The 24344-nt window shown below is 45.0% G+C and overlaps 1 protein-coding gene and 1 long non-coding RNA gene across 3 annotated transcripts in view; one reads left to right on the forward strand and one right to left on the reverse strand.

The window, feature by feature from the left end:
• Positions 1-959: 959 nt before the first annotated feature.
• Positions 960-23482, reverse strand: LOC107132991 (uncharacterized). The gene is made up of 3 exons (XR_001501510.3): positions 23394-23482; positions 15890-16048; positions 960-1041 (listed from the first exon to the last, which is right to left on the reverse strand). It is a non-coding gene; the product is annotated as an uncharacterized lncRNA (long non-coding RNA).
• Positions 1039-24344, forward strand: part of SACS (sacsin molecular chaperone) — a 68784-nt gene continuing 45478 nt past the window's right edge. For both annotated transcript variants that reach the window (XM_059892246.1, XM_015473836.3), the window contains exon 1: positions 1039-1412. In XM_059892246.1, the coding sequence (XP_059748229.1) occupies positions 1393-1412 (20 nt within the window). In that variant the 5' untranslated portion in view covers positions 1039-1392. The remainder of the gene's footprint in view (positions 1413-24344) is intronic.

Raw genomic sequence — 24344 nt, forward strand, 5'->3', positions numbered from 1 at the left:
GGGTAGCAAAAACAGAATAAGTCAGCAGCTGGTTTTCTCGTTTTCCGCCCCTCACTTTCTAGTCGAGCATCTGAAATACCGCCACTTAGCTTGGTGTTTCTAAGCTCCGTGGTTCTGAGCTCCAGGGACTTTCTAATTATAAACTGCTGGTTGCATCGGAGCCCTGCCTAGGAGCATGGTGCCTGGTCTCCCCTCACCGCCGGCAGAGTTGCTATTTCTTAGATGTGTGGAAGTTTCCTGCTTTCACACAGCTGTCTCCCCCAAAGAAATGCCATCATGTCTAAGACTTGTCATGCCTTGGACATTATAAAGGATTTGTAACCATGATACTTGCAGGAGTGGGTAGAAAATTCAGTCTCATACACCCCTCTGGCTTAGTCTGATTGTCCAAGTTTGTCATTTTTTCCTTCTAGTTTATTTCTTAACATGTTAGACTCTTGAAGGCACCCATGGTTCTTAAGTGTATTGCTAATAAGATACTCTTTTATTAAACATAGATGTTTCATTTTCAGATGTGAGTTATAATGTATAAAGTCATAGGTTTGGGTCTTGGGGTACTGTTCCTGAGAAAAGGTACGTTGTGCGAAGCACATATTCCACTTGGACGAAGCCAGGGAATTGGAGGGATAAGGAGAAATGCGTAGGGAGTGAGAACATGAAACTAAGTGGATGTGTTTTTATTTATAGCGACGGCCGTGTGCGGTTACGACGTGTATCTACTGGTGGTGAGCGGAGACCAAGTGCCATGCTCCTAGGCAGGGCTCCGACGCAAGCAGCAGCTTATAATTAGAAAGTCCCTGGAGCTCAGCACTGTGGCTGTCAGCCACGAGGAGCTGCCTCCTCTGTGCCTTTACTGGAGGACTTTCCCCTACTCCTTTTTAACCTTTCCTTGGTTTTTCTTTCAGGATCCCAGAAGTGATGCCAAGATGCAGGTGTCACCAGAGCAAGAAGAAGGGCACTCGCCAGGGAGTATCGTACGTCTGCTGAGATGAGGGCGAGGAGCACGGGGCCCAAGAACATCCACAACATCTTTCCCACTTCCTGCAGAAAGAAATAAGGAAGGTTCTCAGATGAAAATAGCTCCTCTTTTTTGGGGGGGAAAAGCCAGAACCCATTAGCTGATCAGTTTTACCTGAAGAAGGCCCGTGGGCTGCTGATCAGCAGGCGTAACCCAGGGAGGTGACACTGAGACTGGAGAGCCCTGCTGTAAGGAGCGCAGACACCAAACACAGCGATGCTTTCCCACATCAGATGATGAATGGACACTGAGGGGGAAACAGTCTTTCTGCTGGCCAGACAAGCTGGACTGGAGTCCACGCTTATGGGAACGACTTGGAAGGAGGAAAAATATTTTCATGGTTTTCCCAGACAGATATTCGAAGACAAGTGATAATGGAGACCCAGGATAATAGGTAAATGAGTGAATGTTTTAAATTACGGCACTTTGCACTGAGATTCAAGGCTTGCTGGGTTTTCACATAGGAAACATTCGTTGGCAAAAACAGAGGGAAGCTCTCTTGAGGTAAAAGTGAATCAACCCCAGACACATTGGTTCAAATGGGGATTGTGCGGATAACACTTGCCCCATGGGTTGACGATCATTCCTTCCATTTCCCAGATGGTTCTGGGTTCTGTTTCCTGGTGTGGCTCTTACAGTGGACAGTTGACTCGATGTGTCCTATTTTCTCCCTCATAAAATGTATGTATTGGTGCCTTTCACTGGCCTGTGATTATTTGGAAAATATTAAATAACAACTGTCAAGTACCTGGAATTGTATCAGATAAGCTAAGAGAAGAGAGAGGACTCTCTGCTTTTCCTTTATAAACTATGAAGATAAAAGATAACATTTGCTCCTTTCAGCAAATTTAGTTGCTGTTTTATAGGAACTTATTTTATAAGCTTGAGGGTATATGCAAAAACATATAGTATCAGTGATATGTAGAATTACCCTTTAAATTTCTCTGTGTTCCTTTTTTTCTTATAACAAAAAACTCTTTCATTGATTTTTGATGGCTGTATTCAAATAGTGTGTTCAATAATCGAAAAGTTAGGGCCATAGAGACCAGGTAAGTCCTCACATCTTGTAATCCAATGACATCGATGAATAAAAGGACTTTTTAAATTTGATTTTCCAATTTGAAACATTGGGAAAACCCAATATTTGTTTTTCTCATTTACCTTTTGAAAACCTTTATTCATTAGACAGAGGAAGTTCAAGAGTAACTTTTTCAATTGAACTTACTTCTTAACAAATCAGGATTAACTTGTGACGATTGTTATTCAAATGTGAGAATAACACAGGAACAGAGACTACTTAATGGGTTTGAGTTTTGACAAACTGGAACTTTTGATTATTTCTAATATTATAAGAAGTCATCTGAGATGAATTTTCTCGCTATTTCTGACACTAAATTGTTTAAGCTTGATAGAGGAACCCTCATATAGCATCATACAAATGATATCACAGTATTTTCTGTGGATTTTTTCTTTCTTTCTTTTTTAACCTTCTAAATTGCTTCCATCGGAGAAGGCAATGGCACCCTACTCCAGTACTCTTGCCTGGAAAATCCCATGGATGGAGGAGCCTGGTAGGCTGCAGTCCATGGGGTCGCTAAGAGTGGGACACGACTGAGCGACTTCACTTTCACTTTTCACTTTCATGCATTGGAGAAGGAAATGGCAACCCACTCCAGTATTCTTGCCTGGAGAATCCCAGGGACAGGGGAGCCTGGTGGGCTGCCGTCTATGGGATCATACAGAGTTGGACACGACTGAAGTGACTTAGCAGCAGCAGCAGCAAACTGCTTCCATATAGTGCTTTCCTCTTGTTTTGAAAGTAGATTTTTTTCCCAATTAAATGTTAACTCATTTTCATTCAGCTTATCAGTTAGTAGATTTGTTAGAAATAATTTCAGGTATAAATTTATTTTAAATAGCAGTGATGACACAGACATTTTGATGCTGACACTAAGCATATATTTTCAACAATTAAGATTGACTTGAAGCATCTAAGAGACAGTGAAAAAAACCCAACAGATTGGATCATCTTTGCAGTCACTAGGTGCTCAAGCCTATTTTTAGCTAGAACAAGGTATAAATTACCTTTGAGAATATCTTTGCAGAGATTTACATCCTGTAGGCTTTGGGCTCTTTAGAATTTCCTCAGAACTTATAATTTCCTTAAAGCTAAAATGTCAGTGACCGCATACAACAGCATTTATAAATACACAGAGTATATGTTCATCATCAAAGCATCTTAAGATTATTTTATAAACACATTTTTATTAAGATATTTAAAACTTGTCTCATTAAGACCCTTACTGTGTAAAACTTGATTGCCTGGTCTTTTTGTTAAGGGGCAAGATAATAATTTTTAAAGCTAAAAAGGATCTGGGGTGGGCTTGATCTTAGGCGCTGTAACTGAGTGCTCAGGGGGCGTGTGTAGGCTGTAAGGCTTGCTCTTACCCACTGTGTTAACATGCAGAGCCTTCCCAGCCCACTGGATTTATGTGAGTATTCAGGAAAAGAAGATTATCTATGTGATAAGCAGTTTAAAATGTTGTGTCAAGATAAAAGCAGGCATATTATTGACTATACCATCTGAATATTAACCTTAAAATTGAGTTGGTATTACTTAAAAAAAACTTATTTAGCTGCAATGCATCTTAGTTGCAGCATGAGAGATCTTTAGTTGCAGTATGTGAACTCTGTAGTTAGGGCACGTGAACTCTAAGTTGCATGTGGGCTCTAGTTCCCTGACCAGGGACGGAACCTGGGTCCCCTTCCCTGTGGACCATCAGGGAAGTCCCGGGTCTCCCTTGTTGAAGGGTACTTTGGGACTGGTTCCCTTCCATTGTGTCCAGGGGACCTCTGGAGTGTCAGTGTGTTACCGTGCAAAGAGCAGATTCCAGGATACGGAGAGGTGGACCAGATTTGGGGAACCTGTCCCCTAAGGTGCTGAAGAAACAGTTCTAAGTTCAGGGTGCTAAAGCGCTTGGTCCATTTGGGGTTGATTCAGGCTGGTGAGAATATCTGAAAGATCCTATCTTAGTGGATTGATGAGATGAAATGAGAAAACTGAAGTTATGTGACTTGTTCAAACTCACAGGGTTTTAAAGAAAAAATTATGCTGACACTTATTAAAATAGTAAGGAAGTCTTTTTTAAGACTTAATACCTATTGCAACTGTGGAAGAGATCTGGCTTAACTTGGAATACAGCATAGAGAGCTGGGTATTTACAGCCACTGAGCACAGAGAGGGGAGTCAGTGGATGGCAAATTAATGGGACATCAAGGGCAGGGACCCCGGCTGAACTGACTTGCTGACAGCAGGCCAGGGTGCTCAGATGTCATGGGTGGGTGGGGAGGACTTTGGTCAGACGTGGAGGCTACTCAGACCTCAAGGGGGAGGAGGTCTCGCTACACTGACAGCGGGATTCTTGCTAAAACTGGGCCAGGCCGTTCAAAGATAGAGCCCGAGGATGAGACTCATTGAAAAGAGAGCTCAGAGGAGCTTCTGAAGTTTGGTCAAGGAGAGAGACAGAGCTCTGGTCAGGTACAAACCCAGAATGGCTGGACCAGCCTCTCTTCTTCCAGGGTCCATCCGGTGTCCAGTGTCCACCTTCCCAGGGGACCACAGTGCAGCCTTTCAGTTAGGACCCTCCACACTAACTGTTACTGAACCAAACAAATCCTCTCACCCACACGCAGTAAGGCGAGTCCCATATGCAGTAAGGCAAGTGTGCTGACCCCGGGGTCAAGGTGAAGGAAAGGGCAGCATTCACTGCAAGCGAGAACTCCAGGCAAGCTGGTGCTTAAGTCTGAACTCCCTGAAAGCTTTCAGGGACAGGTTCATAAAGACAGGGTGAAGGAGGGGACATGGGCTGTGTGGTCGGCTCATGGACCTTTCTTCTGATTTTGTTGATGGTAAGGTTATCAGGGTCAGCATAATCAACCTGGTTTCAACTCATCTGGGGTCTGTGTGCTTCTGGACAGTGTGCAGTTAACTTCTCCCACCTGGTGGGGTTTCATTCAGCAGTTGCAAAACAGCTCAAAGGACAAGGCTCAGAATATCCTCTACAGCCCTTGAGGTGGAACTAAAGATCTTCAACTTTGTTCAGCGACTAAACTATTAATTTTTTTGTCTTGCTTGACTGTTTCCTTTCTTCCTGCATTTTCTCACTTTTCTGGTTAAATTTACTCTTTGGGACTCAGGGAAAAACATAAGAGCCTACAGTTTTTCTACAGACAAAGGCAGGCGGAGGACCTGCTGAGACAGCGAGGGAGGTCTGTTTTGCGAAGACCCTATAGGGTCCTGCTCATCACAAAGTCATTCCTTTAGCTAACGTATGTGGGGCATTTATTAGGCCAGGCTTTTAGAATATGTAAGCGAATGAAATGGATGTAGGTATTGACTCTGATGAATTTTCTACTCCAACAGGGGGAAGACAGAAAGTACACAATAAACCTAATACATAATTAAATTACAGGGTACCTCATTTTTGTTGTTGTTTAGTCACTAAGTCGTACCTCACACGATGGAACAAAAGACCAGTGAGCATGAAAAGGAGGTGGGAGTCTACGGGGTTTCATAGGAACGTGTGTCACTCACAGTTTTAAATAGGATAGTCAAGACAAATCTCTTGGAAGTGACATTTGAGCAGACACTTGAAGGAGGTGAGGGAATTAGTCATAAGCTCTTTAGGGGAAGAATGTTCCAGACTGTGTAGATCTTATAGGTGGGTGCTGCCTGGAATGTTCCAAGAACAGGGAGGAGGCTGGTGGGCTGGCGGGGGAGGGGCTTAGGGCCAGGGAGCTGAAGTCACAGTTAAAGAGGAAGCGTGAAGGAGATGGGGACCCACTGTGGGGAGAGGCATAATCTGACTTCCTTTGTAAAAGGATCCCTCCAGCTGCTGTGGGGAGGACAGGAGCAGAGGCAGGAAGGCCCACTACAGTTTGTGGTCACCACCCAGGTGAGCGACGAGGCTGCCAGGAGGGCTGCATGGAGGAGGCCCCCCACTGACCTCTCAGTGCTGCTCCCATGTCAGTCTCTCCACTGAGGCTGGGAGAGTGTTCTGGCCACCTGGCAGTGTCAGAGTGGCCAGGACATCTAAGATGAATGTCAACAACCCAATGAGGATGGGGATTGAGTCGTCTCTCCAAAATGATCGGTTCCCTAATTCTCCAGGACCTCCTGGGAGTCCAGCCTGTTAAGTTGATTGTGACACTTAACTTACCAGAGTTAGCACAGACCCCATGTCACAGACAGTCCTGCGGGATCACCTCCACTTCAGGTGCCTGTGGGAATGGGATCCCTGGGACACCCCAACTACAAATTCAGGGGTTCCCAGAACCCCTTCCCTTGGGTTCAATAATTCACTAGACTGACCCAGAACCCATAGGGTGCTTTACTTACAATTACTGTTTATTGTAACAGCTCATGGAAGAGACAAGAGCTCTTGTCAAGATCATGGGTCAAGATTTGGGGGCAGTGCATGTGTAGAGCTCCTAGGCCCTCTCCGGGGGCCCCCACATCCCAGCACCTCCATGTGGTCACTAGCCTGGAAGTTCCTGTAGCTTAGTGGTTGTTTCCAAGTTCCCAGCAAAGTGTCCATGTTGGGGTGACTGATTACATCATCGACTGATTGAACTCACTCTAGTCCTTCCCACTCCATGGAGATTAGAAGGGTCAGAAAACTCCAACCCTCTAATCACAGGGTTGAGGCCTCCCTCCCCATCTGAAGCTATCTACGGGCCCTGCCTTGAGCTACCTCATCAGTATATGAAAGACACTCTTTTCTCAGGGAATTCCGAGAGTTTTAGGAGTTTTGTGCCAAGACTCAGAGGCAAAGAGCACATATTTATTTCCTATTATGCCATAGTAGGAGGAGTAAAGATTCAGGTAAGAGAGTAGGGTCCAGAGAGCAGGAGAGGAGGCAGACTAGCTGAGTCCAAGTGTATGAAGACTAAGCTTAGTGGGGAAGAGCAGTAGTGGGCTGTAAAGGGCCAAGCAAACCAGCCAGCCCTGACTTCTGATGGAGCTATGGACGTGGTGCAGTCAGCCAGGACTCGAGCTGGGGAGGTGGAGTCCAGAGAAAGAGCAAGTGCTTTAGTGATTATGCTGCCCCTCCTAGGTTTCAGAAGTTCGTGAGTGTAAATAAGGTCAATTCATATTTACACCCACGTCTCCATGACTCCAGATCTTCACCTGTTGATAAGACCTTAACCCTGATGCTCTTTTTGTTGGCTTAACTTCTTCCCTGGCTATTTCTGGGTGTCCTTGGGGTGGTGACATCTCCTATGGTCTCAGGAATGGATTTGCTTATGTTCTTTCCACTTGAGCCTCTGGGTCAGGGGCACTTGTCATGACCTCTGTAGGTGGTGCCTCTGTAAGACTTTAACCCAGCAGAGCCCGTGAGACCAAAGTGACTGCCACCTGTGGACTGGAGGTCAGGAAGAGGAATGCCTTCTTCCCAAGCCCGAGCTGATTTTGTTTCCCGGGAGAGAGGCAGTGCTGCCTGGACTTATTCCCACCCAGGGTTTCATGGCACTGGTCCTTCACCCTCTGTCCTCACAGGCTCCAAACCGGTCCCTCTCATGTGGCCAGAGAGGGGACGGTGGGTCCCATCCTGTCCCTTCTACATCTTCTCTCTTCCTTAGACACACACCTCCACATCCAAACAAAACAGGACCAACTCCACAAACACCCTCCACAAACACAGACACCCATTTGTTTTAAGAGAAAACAAATCATGTAATGGAAAGAGTGTAGACTTTGGAGCCAGACATACTTGGTCTGAATCCCATTTTCTAGTCATGCAGCCTTAGGGAAAACAATGCCCATAAAAATGTTAGATGAGAGCCCGTGAATGTAAGACACTTGTGTTGTATCTGATGCTGCTCTCATCCCTCCATCCTCCAGAAGCCTGCACGAAGCCCCAACCACAACCTGGGCACCTGTCCTCAATGCAGGTGCCCTGGGGGGTGCCGCGGTCACCACCACTGCTGCCCCAGCCTACAGAGCAGCTGCAGACCAGTCTGTCTCGTCCCTCTTGTTGGTGGCGGGGTGTCACTTCCCGTCAGTGTCAGCCCCTCTGTTTCCACCTGCTCTGGAATCTCTTTGGGGAGGGGCTTATGGCATGTCACTGGCCATCAGACAGGAAGTGCAAGAGGCAAAGAGAAGGCCCAAGGAGCATCCTGGAGACGCCACTGACGGTCCACTCTGGGTCCCAGGCTGGTCTGGGGCCCAGAGAAGGTGGAGAGTGGGCCTCCCGTGGGGTGCTGGTGCATATGGAGGGTGCCGGCTGTCATCCCCCTCCCCTGGAATTAGCAGAAATCCTCTGCTTGGCCTTGGTACCCCTGTGCCTCGTGGTAAAAAAATTTTATCATGAGGAATTTCAGGTGTCCAGAGAAGCAGAGGGAACTGTTTATTACAGTGAACATCCTATACCCAATGGGGAGATTTCAGCAGTTGTCATAATTCTGCCAGTTATTTCTGTCTCTCTTTTTCTTTGCCTTTTCATGTTGAAGCAAACCCTAGATGTCCTATATTCCCTGGTCCTCGCAGCAGAGCCCTGGGGATACAGATGTGTGTGTGTGTGAGCTTTGTAAACTGCAGGGCGGTCCCTGGGGAACCCCGAGGGCTGCCCCGCTTTAGGAGGGCTAGTGTCGGGGAAGGAGGACCTGTGTGCAGACCCAGGACGGGTTCAGTGCAGTCACAGAATCACTGATGGGAGACGAGGAACTGTCTCAGCTGTAGAAATACATGTGTTATTGAAAATTCACAGGGGTCGGAATTATTGCCCTCTAGATACTGCTCAGGAAGGTCCACTCCACTGAAAAACCAACTGATAGCTTTTCCTTGAGAATAATGATAATGTTAGTGTATTATCCAGCAAAAAACGCAGTTTTAAATTATCTCATTTACTGAATCTCCTGGGGGAGGGGTGGAGGGAGAGGGAATCTCATATAGAAATGGTAACTTAGTCCAACTGACTCAAGATTATTATTTTTTTTTAATTAAGCAGTAGGCAAAATGATTTGTTTATGATACTTTAATATAAATGGTTTTTATTTCTAGTTTGTTATGATTGAAAGCAATAGCCGCAGAAAAACAACATAGAAACAAAATGCTAATTCTTTCCAGAGCCAATGCCAAATGCAATCTGAAACCTGCAGCATCCCTAGATCAAGTTAAATAGGTGCTGTAGAAAAAGCCTTCAAAGACTGAATAGAGAAAACGTCCCTTGAAGAATCACAGAAAATATTAAAAACAGAAAAATGTATAAAAGGGATTGCCTATGATTGTGACAACTGGCATTGGAAGGCGCAGCCTAACAATCTGACATTTTGACATAAAATTAAATGGCCACCTGCTCCCTACTGCCCACAGAAAGAGAAAAAAATAAAAAACAAAATAAAGAAAACCTTTCTCATGTTGCAAGAAAGTGGTGGCTGAAAGCAGAGTCCCAAAGGAAGAGATTTCAGACACTATTTAATTTGTTCCTTTCATGCATGGAGAAGATGGAGGCAAATGTGATGGATCTGTGTATGACTAGAGACCCATCATACACTTCTATTGTCCTTTTTTTTTTAAACTAGGGAAGGCTTAACTTAAAGCTTCAGTTGAGCCCCAGAAGAAGAGGACAGAGGGCTGGCAAGCAGAACATGTGCCTTGCAGAGAACTGGAGGCTTCTCTGCCCACTGCCCACAGTCACTGAAAAAGGCAAACACTGGGAGGGTCATCTGTATGTCTGCATTTTAGTAGTTGTGTACCTTGTCATCATATTCTTTGCATTCTTAGGTCATGTTACAATAAGAGATGATTCGAAATCCTTGTTTCCTGTTCTGGACCAGGAAATTGTGCTAATGCATTTTTAGCATAAATACCGTGAATGTTACCCAGTTTACTTACAACTGTTTAGTGAAGGGTTAAAGGGTTAGTTAGGTTTAGCCCATTCTTGAAACTCATAGCATGGATTATCCATGGATTAAGTCCACTCAGTTGACTGGTTAAGTCATGTCTAGTCGTTGGTGCTTTTTTTTCCTCTTTAATGTCTTTAAAACAGAATGTCCAGAGAAATGTGCAAAAAAGGTATAAGGATATAAGCGTGGTTGCAGGGCTCTGGGAGGATGCCCAGGAAGGAGGGGTGGGGATGAGGTGGGAAGGCTGAGTCTACGGAGCCTTTGGACTTGAAGGACTGAGTGTTGTTATGCTGGGGAGAGGCTAAGTCATACTTCATAACAGGTCAACTCAGTGGCAACAGGAATTGATTAACAGGATTAGTCAGAGGGGAAAGGATTCGGGGCAGTGCGAAAATATTTAGAAAACAAGAAAGTGACCAGAGGCTTAAAAGACAAACACACATATAAATTTTAATTGCTAATAACATTAAGCATATGTTTTCTGAAGTACACTCAATTGCCCTTAATAGCTTTTACACTGATGAGTTTTTTTATTTTATTTTTTTTAAGTATTTATTCTTAATTGAAGGATAATTGCTTTATAGTATTGTGTTGGTTTCTATCAAACATCAACATGAATCAGCCAAAATTACTTAGCTTTTATATTTATAAAGATTATAGAAATAGTGAACAATCATAGGGTTTTTTTTTTTTCAGATTTAGATTTGCATGAATTCTGAAAAAAAAACTGTTCATATGACTATTAGTCTATGCTTTCTCTGTTAAAAATTTTGTCTTTGGTTCTTCAGAAATATTCATTTTTTAGATGCTGTTAGTAAATAGATATCTTTTCCATTTTATAACTAATTTATCCAATAAAATCCTTATCAAGAGAAATTTTGAAATGGTTTGGAAAATGAGCAAAATGTAGGATTTTAACAGTGGAAGTCTCCATTCAGTTACAGTAATCATATAAAATTCAGTCATTTTTGGTTTTTATGGATTCATTCCCAATTTTCCTTAAAAAACTCTCTCTTGACCTATTTCTAACTAGCATTTCCTTTGTGTCCCCTCCAAGTGGTTGCCTGCCAACTACTATCATTGTCCGCCAAACAGCAAATGCATGAAGCTATTTGTAAACCTTCCATATGAGGAAGGCTGTAGCATGATCCCTTTTTATACAAAGCAAAGGAAAAAACCAGAAAGTTGTTTCTCACAAATTCACAGATCTATAATTTTGTGGGCACAGTTTCTATGATTCATATTTTCAAGTTATTGTGGCACTGACTGCACAGACATAAAACATGATGCTTTTGAAGTGATCATTCATTGACATTATTACTCCAAGTCCAAACATTTGGAAATGAGATAAAATAAGAAATGTTTAAAAAAAATTTTAATGAACATAAGCAAGAAATGGTAAAGATAAAATATGACAAAATAAAGAAGATTCCCATTTGTTTTTCATAAATAAACTCATTTCTCAAATACTTCTGACCAGAGGATGTTAGTTTAATCAAATTATGGTCTAGGGATTCTGTTTGAAACACTTCTTCACAGCTAAATATGTTGTTGTTTAGTCCCTAAGTCATGTCCAACTCTACGACTCCATGGACTGCAGCAGGCCTATCCTTCAAGAACTCTCAGAGGCACTCAAATATGTAGGGGAGCGTAGTTTTAAACAAGTAACTCAATTGGCTATCATGAATGAAACAGAAGTAGTGAAATGTACAATCACACCCTTTCGGCTGCATTGTCTGTGTCTCTATTCTGTAGTGCATGCTCACATATTTATCATATTCATTTAAAAGCGTTTCCCAGCATGTGCCCAAGGGCTCTTGTGCTGCCTAGGTCTGGCCAGACTGTAAAACTGCCACATGCTTGAGAATACAAGATTGTGATTAGCTCTTAGGAGAGAATTTAGGGCACCTACCCCTAAGGCATGGGCTTCCCAGGTGGTGCTAGTGGTAAAGAGCCCACCTGCCTAATGCAGGAGACATAAGAGACATGGGTTCGATCCCCGGGTTGGGAAGATCCCCTGGAGGAGGGTATGGAAACCCGCTCCAGTATTCTTGGCTGGAGAATCCCGTGCACAGAGGAGCCTGGTGGGCTACAGTCCATGGGGTCACGAAGAGTCGGACATGACTGAAGCGACTTAGCAGTCAAGCATGCATGCACCCCTTAAGGTGTGCTGACTCTGCGAGATTTTTAGAATCTCAAAGCAGATGTTTCTCTTTTGCTTCAATTCTGGGGTGCAGCACAGAATGAGAACATTGAATGGAGATCTGGGTTCCGGTCTTGACACTTGGTGTTTGCAAGGAAACCTCAGACGAATTACTTGCCCTCTCTGGGTCCTGAGTCCTAATTTGTAATTGTGGATGATAATGTTAGATTCATCTGGGAATTAAATACGACAGTGGATGTGAAAGAGTCAGCATGTGGTTGGTGATAAGTAAATACAAACAAGCGCTGTTCTAATTGGTGGGATATTTTTCCTTATAGTGAACCCCACATCTGTCTCTGGAGTCACAGAAATTTTTGTACATGAAAACCTTTCTCCGATTTGAACAGTATAGCATGCACCCTGGAGTCACGGTTTCCCCAGGATAAACAGCCCCACATGGGGATATGCACAGGGTATGGATTTGCAGGTTCTGCATGTGGTCTGGGGCAGTTAGAACTTTTCTGAATCTCCTTTTCATCTGTAAAATAGGAATAAACATGCCTCATAGGATTTTAGTGAAGATTAAATGACAAGTGTTTGGTGCCTAGGAAGTGTTTCATTAGCCACATGGATTATTATTATTGTGCATGATTTTCCATTTCTCACATCCCAATGACTGCTTTAAGTGAACAACGGTCTTGGGGATAGGATTTCAGAGGCAGTAAGTGATGTACCTCCCCCTGCCCTGTGATCCCAGGGCCCACACTGTGGTAGAAATTAAAACAGCCCCTTGAGAGCCAGGAAGTGTCTGCTGAGCCACTGGGGGAAGAAGCAGCGGGGGTCAGAGTGCAGTGCTTCGGGCTGGAGAGGGAGGGCTGGCTGGGAGCTCCCTGTGTGTGTGGTCTTCTCCAAAGAAGGTTAAAGAGATGGAAGGAAAAATAAATGATATCTCCAAACACACAGGAACACAGGGGAATGCACCAGAATGGAGTCCCAGGGCCACTTTGGAGGGGGTCCTGGTGCGCAGAAGGGGTGTGCCTGGTGGGGGTGTGAAGGATACAGCTGATGGGAGCTGAGCCTGGGTACGCTCAGGAGGAGAGACAACAAGCGAAGAGAAGACCAGACCTCTGTACAGACAGAGGGTCACCCAGGAAAGCAGTCTCTTTCTTGACTGCGATGCTCGTCCAGGAAAGCCTTTAATGGAAAGCCATGCTGTGGCACTCAGCAGCTTGCCTTTATTTCAGCATGTCCCTTTTATGTTGAAATGATGTTTCTGCGTAATTTTAGTCTTGGCTGCCCTCAAGGTTCAGTGGTAAAGAGTCTGAGTGCCAATGTAGTAGATGCAGGTTTGATCTCTAGGTCAGGAAAACTCCCTGGAGGAGGAAATGGCAACCTACATCAGTATTCTCGCTGGGAAAATTCCATGGACAGAGGATCCTGGTGGGCTACAGTCCATGGGGTTGCAAAAGAGTCGGACAAGACTGAATGACTGAGCACACAGGCTGTTGAGTTCCTAATGGGCAGTGGAGCCGTTATTAAGATCATTATCTGTCTGATTTCTGAGCCCCTGGCAGAGAGCCTACACCTAGGAGGGGTAATGTTTACTGAGCTCAGCAGAGCTGGGGATACAGTGCATACAAGCACAGAGCATGTCAGGAGAGGAGGTGAAGTTCAGATCAAAGGTTGAAGGGGACCTGAGACACACTGGCCTGCTTCATGGTTTTTCCGGCACTGACCTCCAGAGCCAGAGAGGAGAGCACGGGGGAAGATGAAGGTGACAAGGGTGTGAGGCCTCCTTCTCATGGTACCTGCCTGATTGCTGTTTCTGTGAGCTGACTCACCCCCCAGATAGAAGGGGACATACCCCTCTAGGGACTGTGCCCCTTAATCAGAGTGCCAGTGCCTAGAGCATCCTGGTTGTCGTGCATTTTTATTGTATGAATACAAGTGACCCTTCCAGGTCAGCGATAGCCTGTTTCACCTCTTCATAACCCCAAGGAAGGGTCCTACAGGTGAGGCGGTGAGCTCGGAGTGGTGACATCCCTCCCATGGAAAGGTGTGAGAGCCGAGAATCTGACCATCAGTTCATTTGCACACGAGGGGGCAGAGGGCTTCCCTGATAGCTCAGTTGGTAAAGAATCCACCTGCAATGTGGGAGACCTGGGTTTGATCCCTGGGTTGGGAAGATCCCCTGGAGAAGGGAATGGCAACCCACTCTAGTATTCTTGCCTGGAGAATTCCATGGACTGTATAGTCCATGGGGTTGCAAAGAGTCTGACATGACTGAATGACTTTCACTTTCAATTTCAAGGGGGTAGGGGTGGAGACAGGTGGAGAGTGAAGAAAAGCAACATGTAAAATAAAGGGCAAAACAGAAGGGAAATTGTTAATTTCCTAAAAGAAAAGAAAAATATAAATAGCCAGAAGAAACAGAAAAAAGAAGTGTATTAGAGTGCATTATGGTATCGTTGCTCATACCATTTCCTTTTTTATATCCAGTGTAATCAATTTTTATGATGGAGCGTTTTATAGGTTTATGTCAAAAGTTTCCTTACTGTTGTGTCTAGGGCGAGACTCCATTCAGTTCAGTTCACTCTAATTATTAGCATGGGGTACATTCATTTTAATGTACCTACTGCCATAGTTAGCTCGCTGTGTCCCTGTATTTTCTATAAAATGTTCCAAAAGAGGATGTTGCATCAAAGATTATCATAATAGAAGAGGAATTCAGGGGCCATGCGCGGTTTTATTATTCCTGAAATGGTTAAGACAGCTCAAGATGTGTCACCTTGACAAAATCTGAGGGCCTGAGTCACTTTTTCCCTTTCTAATGCCAAGTTCTTTCTGATTACCCTGTTGCCGTTCAGAAGCACGACTACACTTAAGGCTCTTCCTGGGTAATGGGGCTTTGGCCCAGTTATATATGAACAATCTGGATTTCTGGCAACTCAACAACTACCTCTCACATTAACAACAGATTCAAAAGCATCAGGTAAAGCGTGTACAGTCTCATGCTTTACCTGATGCTTTTACTCTAGGGGGTGCATAATGCCCTCTTTGGAAGAAGCAAAGGCAGGAACGTTAATTCAGAAACATGACATCATTTCCCAAAGCATGTTGAATGGAACTAAAAATAGAAGTCAAACTACTGTGTCTACACCGGCATGAAGAGAAGGAAGTTTTTTCACTTGTTTGGTTGATTGGTTATTGAACGTGGTTTCTGGAAAAGCTATGCCTGGGCCACCGGCCTCTCTTGTTGAAGACCAGGTCCTCTGTGTAAGGATCACTCTGTGTGAGGCCTTGATGGTGGAGCGTGGGGTCTGTGAGCTTAGGGAGCAGACACACACGGGGTAAGTCAAATAGGCTTCCCGAATCTGAAAGAGGAGTAGGTGCTGGAGGAGGAAGAAGGACACAGGCAAAGGCCACGTGAGAGAGCAGGGGAGCTGATCTGATGGGGCTGGAGCAGAGCCAGGAAGGGGAGGTGAAAGGCGGGGAGAGCACAGTGGTGAGGTGGGGGGGCGTGGATGAGTGTGCAAAGTAGAACTCGCATGTTCTCCTAAGGAGTCTGTAGTTCATCTTGTTCACGTATGTGTTTGAGGGCAAAGATGTCTGTTCCGACCACTCTGGAAAAGGCCCAGAACATCTTAAGAAGACAGTTAAATAGATAAACCACTGGACCCACCAGAAAGATCACGGGAGCCACGTTCACAGGTGTTTGAGCCCAGAGGGGTTCTACACACAGTGTGCAGGGAACGCCTTGCTTCACATCAACTACAATGTTGTTGTTATGGTAGATATAATTCACATATCATGAGACTCACCATTTTAAAGGGTTTTTAGGATGTTCACCAGCAGTGGAGGCTGCACAGGGCAGAGGACAGGTGCTGGGCACCCTGGGAAAGCCGGGAGAGAAAGCCTGTGCGACCACCAAACCTCACCCAAGACAGTGGACTCTCTGTGCTCCTTCAAGGTCAGGCGATCTGATGGAAAGCAGAAATGGGAGAGCTTTATCAAACAGAGATGCTCAGGAACAGGGGGTAAGAAGAGAGAGGGTGAACTCACTCCCCTGCCAGAGCCATGGGGCTCAGGACCACCCAGCCAAGGAGGAACAGCCCACCCCCTTCCTCTCTTGTCTCAGGGCTTTGGCCTATGTGGGGTCAACTGCAGCTGACTATGTGGGGTCAGGAGAGAGCAGACCCCCATGTGCTCCCCTCAAAGGCCAGCAGCCTTTGACTACCTACCCTAGTGTGGGATGCTGATGGCTTCAGCAAGGAGAAAGCTGACCTTTGCATGAGGATTGAAGGTTTAAATTTTATATAATGATTTTGGCTGGATTTGTTCCAATTATAGAAGTGAAATCATGTTGTATAACTTAAAGAGACCTCAGAACTGTGGTTATGTTAGAGTGAGCAGAAAAACCATAGAATCTGCCCTGATTACCATCCCAAGGCAGAGAAAGGTGACGAGCACAAAACATTACCCCTAATCCTTCAGAAAATGTGCCTTGACGTGTTAGTACTCAGGGTTTTACAGTCTTACCAGTTACACTGTTTTCTAACACTTCTAAAGTATGTGTTAGTCACTTAGTTGTGTCCGACTATTTGCGATCCCATACCCTGGCCCACCAGGCTCCTCTGTTCATGGAATTCTCCAGGCAAGAATACTGGAGTGGGTTGCATGCCCTTCTCCAGGGGATATTCCCAACCGAGGGATAGGACCTGGGTCTCCCACACTGCGGGCTGATTCTTTACCATCTGATCCATGAGGGAAGTCCCTAATACTTCTACAGATAACTCAAACATAACTTTGCTGTGTAGATTAGAACAAAGCTGTAGGCTGAGCCAACAATCACTCATAAATTCCATCTCTCTTGCTAGAACCTACCACAGATGTTTGGAAGGCTAGATAAACCCATGGACCCTCTGTATTCACAGGTTCTGCATCTGAGGGTTCAGCCAACCATAGGTTGAAAATACTAGAAAAAAATTTCAGAAAGTTCCAAAAAGCAAAATTTAAATTTTCTACAGGCTGGCAACTATTTACAGAGTGTTTACATTGTAGTAGGTATTATATATAACCTATATAGAATTTATGAGTAATTGTTGGTTCAGCCTAAAGTATTAGGGACTTCCCTCGTGGCTCAGATGGTAAACCTATAGATGATTTAAAGTACGCAGAAGATGTGTGTAGGTTATGTGTAGATATTATGTCCTTTTATACAAGGAACTTGAGCATCCAAGGATTTTGGAAACCATGGAGGTCCTGGAACCAATCCACCTCCATCCTGCCCGCCATACCCAGGGACAACTGTGTTCACTTTTCTTGCGGCTTCCTCACAGCTACAGGGTGTCCATGTGATAAGAATTTTGGCCAATGAGAGAGAAACAGAAGTGTGCTTGGGAAATTCTACTTTTCCCATAAAACAGACAGGGTGGGAGTCTTCCCTTTTCCCTTCTTCCTTCATTGAATGTGGAAATGTTGAGCTGTATTAGCCATTTTATGAGAAGGAGGAGAGGTCCCCACGTCACTGGGGTGCTGATCTTTAAGAAGAGCACCCTTCCTCTGAGCTGTGAGAAAAACAAACCCTTACCAGTTTAGCTACTGCTAGTCAGGTAATCAGTTATTTGCAACCAAAAGCATCTTGGACAGAACAAAAAAACAAAATAAAACCTTGCTGACTGATGTTAGGGGTAGAATGAATATCCATTTATATGCAGCCATTCATTTAACTCTAACTATCTGAGTAACATTTATTAGTTCTAGGCCCTTAAGGTACAAAGAGACACGCACTGCAATGAATAGAAATGAAATATGATTAACAGAAATGTGATTGGCACTATAGTACCAATGTGAATGTACAACATACAGGTTATACAGGATGAATCAGACTGAAGAGTTCAGGAAAAGTTAAGGAAGTAGTGATCTAGGACTACAACTTAGGGATTTTCAGAAAGAGAGGGTTGACTGGAGGATGCAGGCAGGTGGGACAATGCAGGTGAGCCCATGGGGAAGGTCAGGCAGTGTGAAGTGACCACATTTTGTAAACACTAGGTTAACAGAGAGACTTGGACTATATAGAAAGCTGAGCACCAAAGAATTGATGCTTTTGAACTGTGTGGTGTTGGAGAAGACTCTTGAGAGTCCCTTGAACTGCAAAGAAATACAACCAGTCAGTCCTAAAGGAAATCAGTCCTGAATGTTCATTGGAAGGACTGATGCTGAAGCTGAAGCTCCAATACTTTGGCCACATGATGTGAAGAGATGACTTGTTAGAAAAAAACTCTGATGTTGGGAAAGATTGAAGGCGGGAGGAAATGGGGATGACAGAGGATGAGATGGTTGGATGGCATCACTGATTCAATGGACATGAGTTTGAGCAAGCTCTGGGAGTTGGTGATGGACAGGGAGGCCTGGCGTGCTGCAGTCCATGGGGTCACAAAGAGTCGGACATGACTGAGCGACTGAACTGACTGACTAGGTTAACACTGAACAGTGCTGGAGCTTTGCAGCTGCATTTCCTGTGTTCAAAATCAGACTCTTCCGTTCGTAGCTGTAGAACTATAAATAAGATGTTTACTTTCATTTTCCTTACCTGAAATTGAGGTCTTCATGTGCTTCTCTGGGTGGCTGGGAAGACTGAATGAGCTGAATCACAGAAGGTTTTTAGTAGGTGCCTGGCATGTAGTGAGTATTCCATGAATGCTGATATTAAGTATCAGCTGATCTTGGACACAGACTGTATCAGGGTTGGCAGGGTGGCCACAGAAGAATTTGAGAAGATTGATGGGGGCTAAACTGTGATGAGCCTTATGTGCCACGCTGGATAGTTTGACCATTGATCCTACAGATCACTGTAGGTTTTGGAGCAAAGAACTAAGTCAAGAGTGGCCTGCTTGTTGTCAAGTGGGGGCACTTCAGCAACTTGGCACTCTTGATTCCCTTCTTGAAGCATTTTACTTAATCTCACAGAGACCAGTTTTTCTTGGTTTTGTTCTTAAGTCTTATCTTCTTCAGTCATCCTAAGCTCTGGTGCCTGAGGAGTCTTTGTAGAATGTAGCTATGATCACCTAACCTGATTAAAGTCTAAAGGGTGCTCCCTATGTCCTTCCGGTCACTCCACATGTTCGTGGTGTAGAGGCTTCATGACCACATGGTTCTATTTTTTTCATGCTGTGCATGACTTTTACCCTCTGACCCTTTCAAAGGCAACTGTAGAAGCTCCTCAGCTTTATTGCTATTTTTATTCCATGATTTGTGGTCCGGTTTCCTCCCCCTTAGACACCGTCTTCCTTTCTCTGCTTGGCTTATGGTTTTACTCATCCTTTAGGACTTCACTGAACTGTGTGCCCACAATATCGTCATCTTTCTGTTTCCAAGTTAAATAGTCTTGTGCTGACTCATGAAACAAGGGAATAATGATTTGTTACACTTTTGTCTTTTTATAACTGGCCAACATTCTGCAGAAGGAACCAATTAATTGTTTCCCTTGAATCAAAGACACACAATCGGGAACATTCCACTTCATAAAGTCATGAAGCAATTGTTTCAGGGGAAGTTAACCTCAGCCTGGAGCTATGCTTCCAAACTGCAGTATGAGGCTGAGAATGGACCACAATAAAAATTTAGGAATTTTTACACTGGATTGGACTCGTGTTTTGTGTGTGTGTGTGTGTGTTTAAGATTCATTTATTTATGGGCTTTCCTAGTAGCTCATTGGTAAAGAATCTGCCAATGCAGGAGATGCAGATTTGATCACTGGGTCAGGAGGATCCCCTGGAGAAGGAAATGGCAACCCACTCCAGTATTTTTGCCAGGAAAACCCCAAAGACAGAGGAGCCTGGCGGGCTACAGTCTATGGGATTGTAAAGAGTAGGACATGACTCAGCGACTAAACGACAACAAAAATGGCCGCACTCTTCCTTGCTTGCAGTGAGCAGGGAGCTAGTCTTCGTTGCTGTGTAAGGGCTTCTCATCGCAGTAGCTTCTGTCGTTGCAGAACACAGGCTCTTGGCACACAGGCTTCAGTATTTGTGGCACTTGGGCTCAATAGTTGTGGCTCGCAGACTCTAGAGCACACGCTCAGTGGTTGTGGTGCGTGGCTTAGTTGCTCCGCAGCATGTGGGATCTTCTTGGACCAGGGATCAAACCCAGATCCCCTGCATTGGCAGGTGGATTTTTTATCACTGAGCCACCAGGGAAGCCCTGGACTGGTGTTTTTTGATGATGACCCTGGGTAGGATTTTCAGTTACTAAAATGAATCGTTTGGCAGGGACTGGGAGATTTTCATCACCTAAGAGTGATGGGGAAGCTGGGGCCCGTGTTGTGCCAGGTGTGACATCCAGGGAAAGAGAAAGGAAACACCAGGGCAAGTTATAACAGGTGTCATGAGAAGGAATATTGTTCAATGTGTCCTGCAGAGTTCAACATGTGCGATCAAACAGCTTTATCTGCCCATTTCCACAACTGAAACAGGCTCAGAGGGTGGTCCCATGATCCCCCTTGCTTACTGACTTGGACTTAGCCTGAAAGGAGGGACTGAAAGCTCTGGTTTCTTGTTGTTCTGCATTTGATAAAAGCATTAAGGCTCAGCTTAACATTTCCTAAGTCTTCCCTGGTGACTCAGCTTGTAAAGAATCCACCCCATAATGTGGGAGACCCCAGTACGATTCCTGGGTCCAGAAGATGCCCTGGAGAAGGGAAAGGCTACCCACTCCAGTATTCTGGCCTGGAGAGTTCCATAGACTGTACAGTCCATGGAGTCACAAAGAGTCGGACATGACTGAGCGAACTTCACACTTCTCTAACATTTCCTAGAATATATTTTTCAAATTTCCTTCTTGTCATACATAATGGTGATGTTTCATGAACAGATATTCATTGAAGTTTGTACACTTTTGAAAAATTAAAATACCCATGTAAGCATTCATTGGGTTAAGTGGCCTAAGATAGTTCTTTGCAGTGGAAAGTCAGGAAATTATTAGAAATGAGGTTTACACCGTGACAAGAATACTGAATAATACTATTTGTCCATGGTGTAATTACCATCATATTAAAAACCCTTACATTTATGGCAGTGTATAAAATCATTAGCATTTGGGTGGGCATTCGTATCATGAATAATGTTTGAGTTTCCACTTCTTTGTATGTTCCAGATATTAACTCATTCCTTCTCTTCTCCCTCCTTCTCTCGGTCCTTCCTTCCTTTCTCTGTATTTACTGAGCACCTATTGTGTGTGACGACCTCTTCCAGGCCCCATGAAACCATCAGTAAAAGGACACAGTAATTCCAAACCTGGGTTTGTGTTGGGTGAGACATGGATCAGAGAGAGAACTGGCAGAGGGAAAAGAATTAGATCACACTGAATGCAGGTGAAAGGGGAGGGAGTGCTAGCTGCCCCAGTTCTCTGTCCCCCTTTGTAGGTTCTTTCTGCATAAGGTCATCTCCCTGTGCTTTACCCCGGCATCTGCTCACTGGGCCTTCTTAGGTAGGAGTTCTCCAACCACCCTAGTACCTCTCCTGTCCTGTCCTGTACTGCCCCGATGCCCTCCCCTCACTTAAAAAAGAACAGGCTGACCTCGTGATGTGAATTTATATAATTTGTCCACTTGTTTATTATTGTTTTCCTTCCTCAAAACATCAGCATGCGATAGGGACTCTGTTTCGTTCATTGCTGTATTCCTGCCATTTAGAAATGTCTGTTTCTAAACAGACACCTGGGCTTTCCAGGTGGCCCTAGTGGTAAAGAACCCTCCTGCCAATGCAGGAGATGCAAGAGATGCAAGAGATATGGGTTTGATCCCTGGGTGAGGAGAATGGCCTGGCATAGGAAATGGCAACCCATCCCAGTATTCTTGCCTGGAGAATTCCATGGACAGAGGAGCCTGGAGGGCTACAGTCCAGGGGGTCGCAAAGAGTCGGACATGACTGAGTGACTTGATCTAGTACATAGGAGAGGTTGAATAAATACTCACTGATTCAATGAATGATTCCCTACTCTATATCCTTAGCTTTGACACCTTGCTGAGTTCCAGATGGGCATTCCCCATGCTGACTAATCCTTTAACGTGTATTTCAAGCATACTATGAACCCCAGATATTCAGAGCTTTTTGTGATCCGCGTCCTTCCCCAGCCAAATCTGCTTTGATTCTTATGAAATCCTGTCCTTTCAGGTCATTTCTCTGTCTCTCAAGTCTTCACTGTGCATCTATATTCTTCTGTCACCACATCCTGTTTGCCTGGCTCCCTAGGAGATGCTTAAGAAAATCAGGGACCAGGGGGTTATCAAAGGATTGAGGTGTGAAGGATTTGTCCTGGGGTCGTGCATACTGTGACACTTCAGCAGAGGAGTGAGAGCTTACATTCTACTTGTTGACAGTCTTTTAAAGAAATTTATTTTATTTTATATTGCAGTATTCCCTGGTAGCTCAGCTGGTAAAGAATCTGCCTGCAATGCAGAAGACCCCAGTTTGATTTCTGGGTTGGGAAGATCCCCTGGAGAAGGAAATGGCAACCCACTCCAGTAATTCTTGCCTGGAAAATCCCATGGACAGAGGAGCCTGGCGGGGTATAGTCCATGAGGTCGCAAAGAGTTGGACATGGCTGAGCAACTAAGCACAAATAGTCTATTAACAATGTTGGGTTAGGTTCAGGTGTACAGAAAAGTGAATCAGTTATATATATATATATGTATCTATTCTTTTAAAAATTCTCATTTAGGTTATTGCAGAGTATTGTGCAGAGTTCCCCATGCTATACAGTAAGTCCTTTTTGGTTATCTATTTTAAATATAGCAGTGTGTACATATCCATCCCAAACTCCAATCTATCCTTCCCCTTTACCATTCTCCTCTGGTAATCATAAGTTACTTCTCTGAGACCTATTTCTGTTTCGTAAATAAGTTCATTTGTATCAGGATTCTGCATATAAGCTATAGCATATCATACTAGTCTCACTCTGTCTGATACACTTGCTTGTATCATCTTGTCTGATTGAAGAAGTGAATATTTGTTAGAGTTTTCTGACCTGATCTTTATATTGCATTAGCTTGTCTCCCTCTGATTGATTGAACAAACTTACTTTCCAAGCAGAGAAAGAACTGAATGATTTACAGGAACTTCACTTTTAAATATGGTTGGAACAGCTGTAGGGATGTTTTGTATCTTTATTACTGATAATGAGTTCTGAGTAATATTTCTTGTGTGTGTGTGTGTGTGTGTGTGAGAGAGAAGTATAATTGAAAACCAGTAATTAATGCCATCGTTGGGGTCAACACGAAAATTTAATTCTACCAAGGGTATTTAAACAAGAAGCACACAAGTTTACCTGTTCACGACAGAGTCTGAGCTGCCTTAGTAGATGTTGCCTTTTTTTTTTTTTGCAACGTGTCTCATCCACACCTAGGAGAAGTTAGCCCGAAGAAAGGACATGTTCTGAAGGGTCATCAAGCCACATACACTTTCAAATGGCAAGGCCACGTTGGTCACTCGGGGGCGAGTCCATCGACTCTGAGAGCGTGCTTCTGATTTCAAGGAGCTTGCAGGTGCGATGGGTAACAGGCCACAACAGAAGACAATACTGCCGAGTTAAGTCCGCGTGCCTTCTCATCTATGGCTTTCTGGCTGGAAGTCCAGCAGGAAACTGAATCGATAGATCGTCCTTTTGTGCCTTAAAAGCAAACAGGAAACGAAAGCGCGGAGGCACGGTTCTGCGGCCGCCTCTTTCCCCGCTGGTGCCCGAGAGGCCCCCGCCGATCTCATCTGGAGATGCCTCCAGACACAAGTTCCTAGGGTTGAAGGAGACGGAGGCCCTGGAAAGGGCTAGTTCTGCACGAACCGGCTCTTTGGAACTCGGTCACGGAAAACACACGTCTTCTCTAATTCGTGTGGAGGCTGTCCGCGCGAGAGACGTGGGGAGGGCGGGGCGGGGGCGGGGCCTCGGGGCGGGGCTTGGGGGGAGGGCGGGGCCAGCAGCAACTCACCTACGAATCCGGGAGGGCCGGGGCCGCGCGGGGCCTGAGAGAGGGGCAGGGCCAGCGGCGTCTGAAGTAACGGGACAGGCCGGATGGGCGGGGCGAGTCCTAACGGGCGGGTGAGGCCTGGTGGGCCCAGGGGTTTCTCAAGAAAAGGTGAGGAAGGGGCGGGACCTGGAGAGCGGGGCGGAGCTTGGGGCGGGGCGGGGCCAGCCCTCCAAGTCCTGACGCGCAGGCCGGGCGTCTCCTCAGCTAACGGTCCTGGCGGGCGCGTACCCGCGGGCGGCGTCTCCGGGGCCCCTCCC

The sequence above is a fragment of the Bos taurus genome, chromosome 12 (assembly GCF_002263795.3).
Source record: "Bos taurus isolate L1 Dominette 01449 registration number 42190680 breed Hereford chromosome 12, ARS-UCD2.0, whole genome shotgun sequence".
In the NCBI taxonomy this organism is placed as follows: Eukaryota; Metazoa; Chordata; class Mammalia; order Artiodactyla; family Bovidae; genus Bos; species Bos taurus.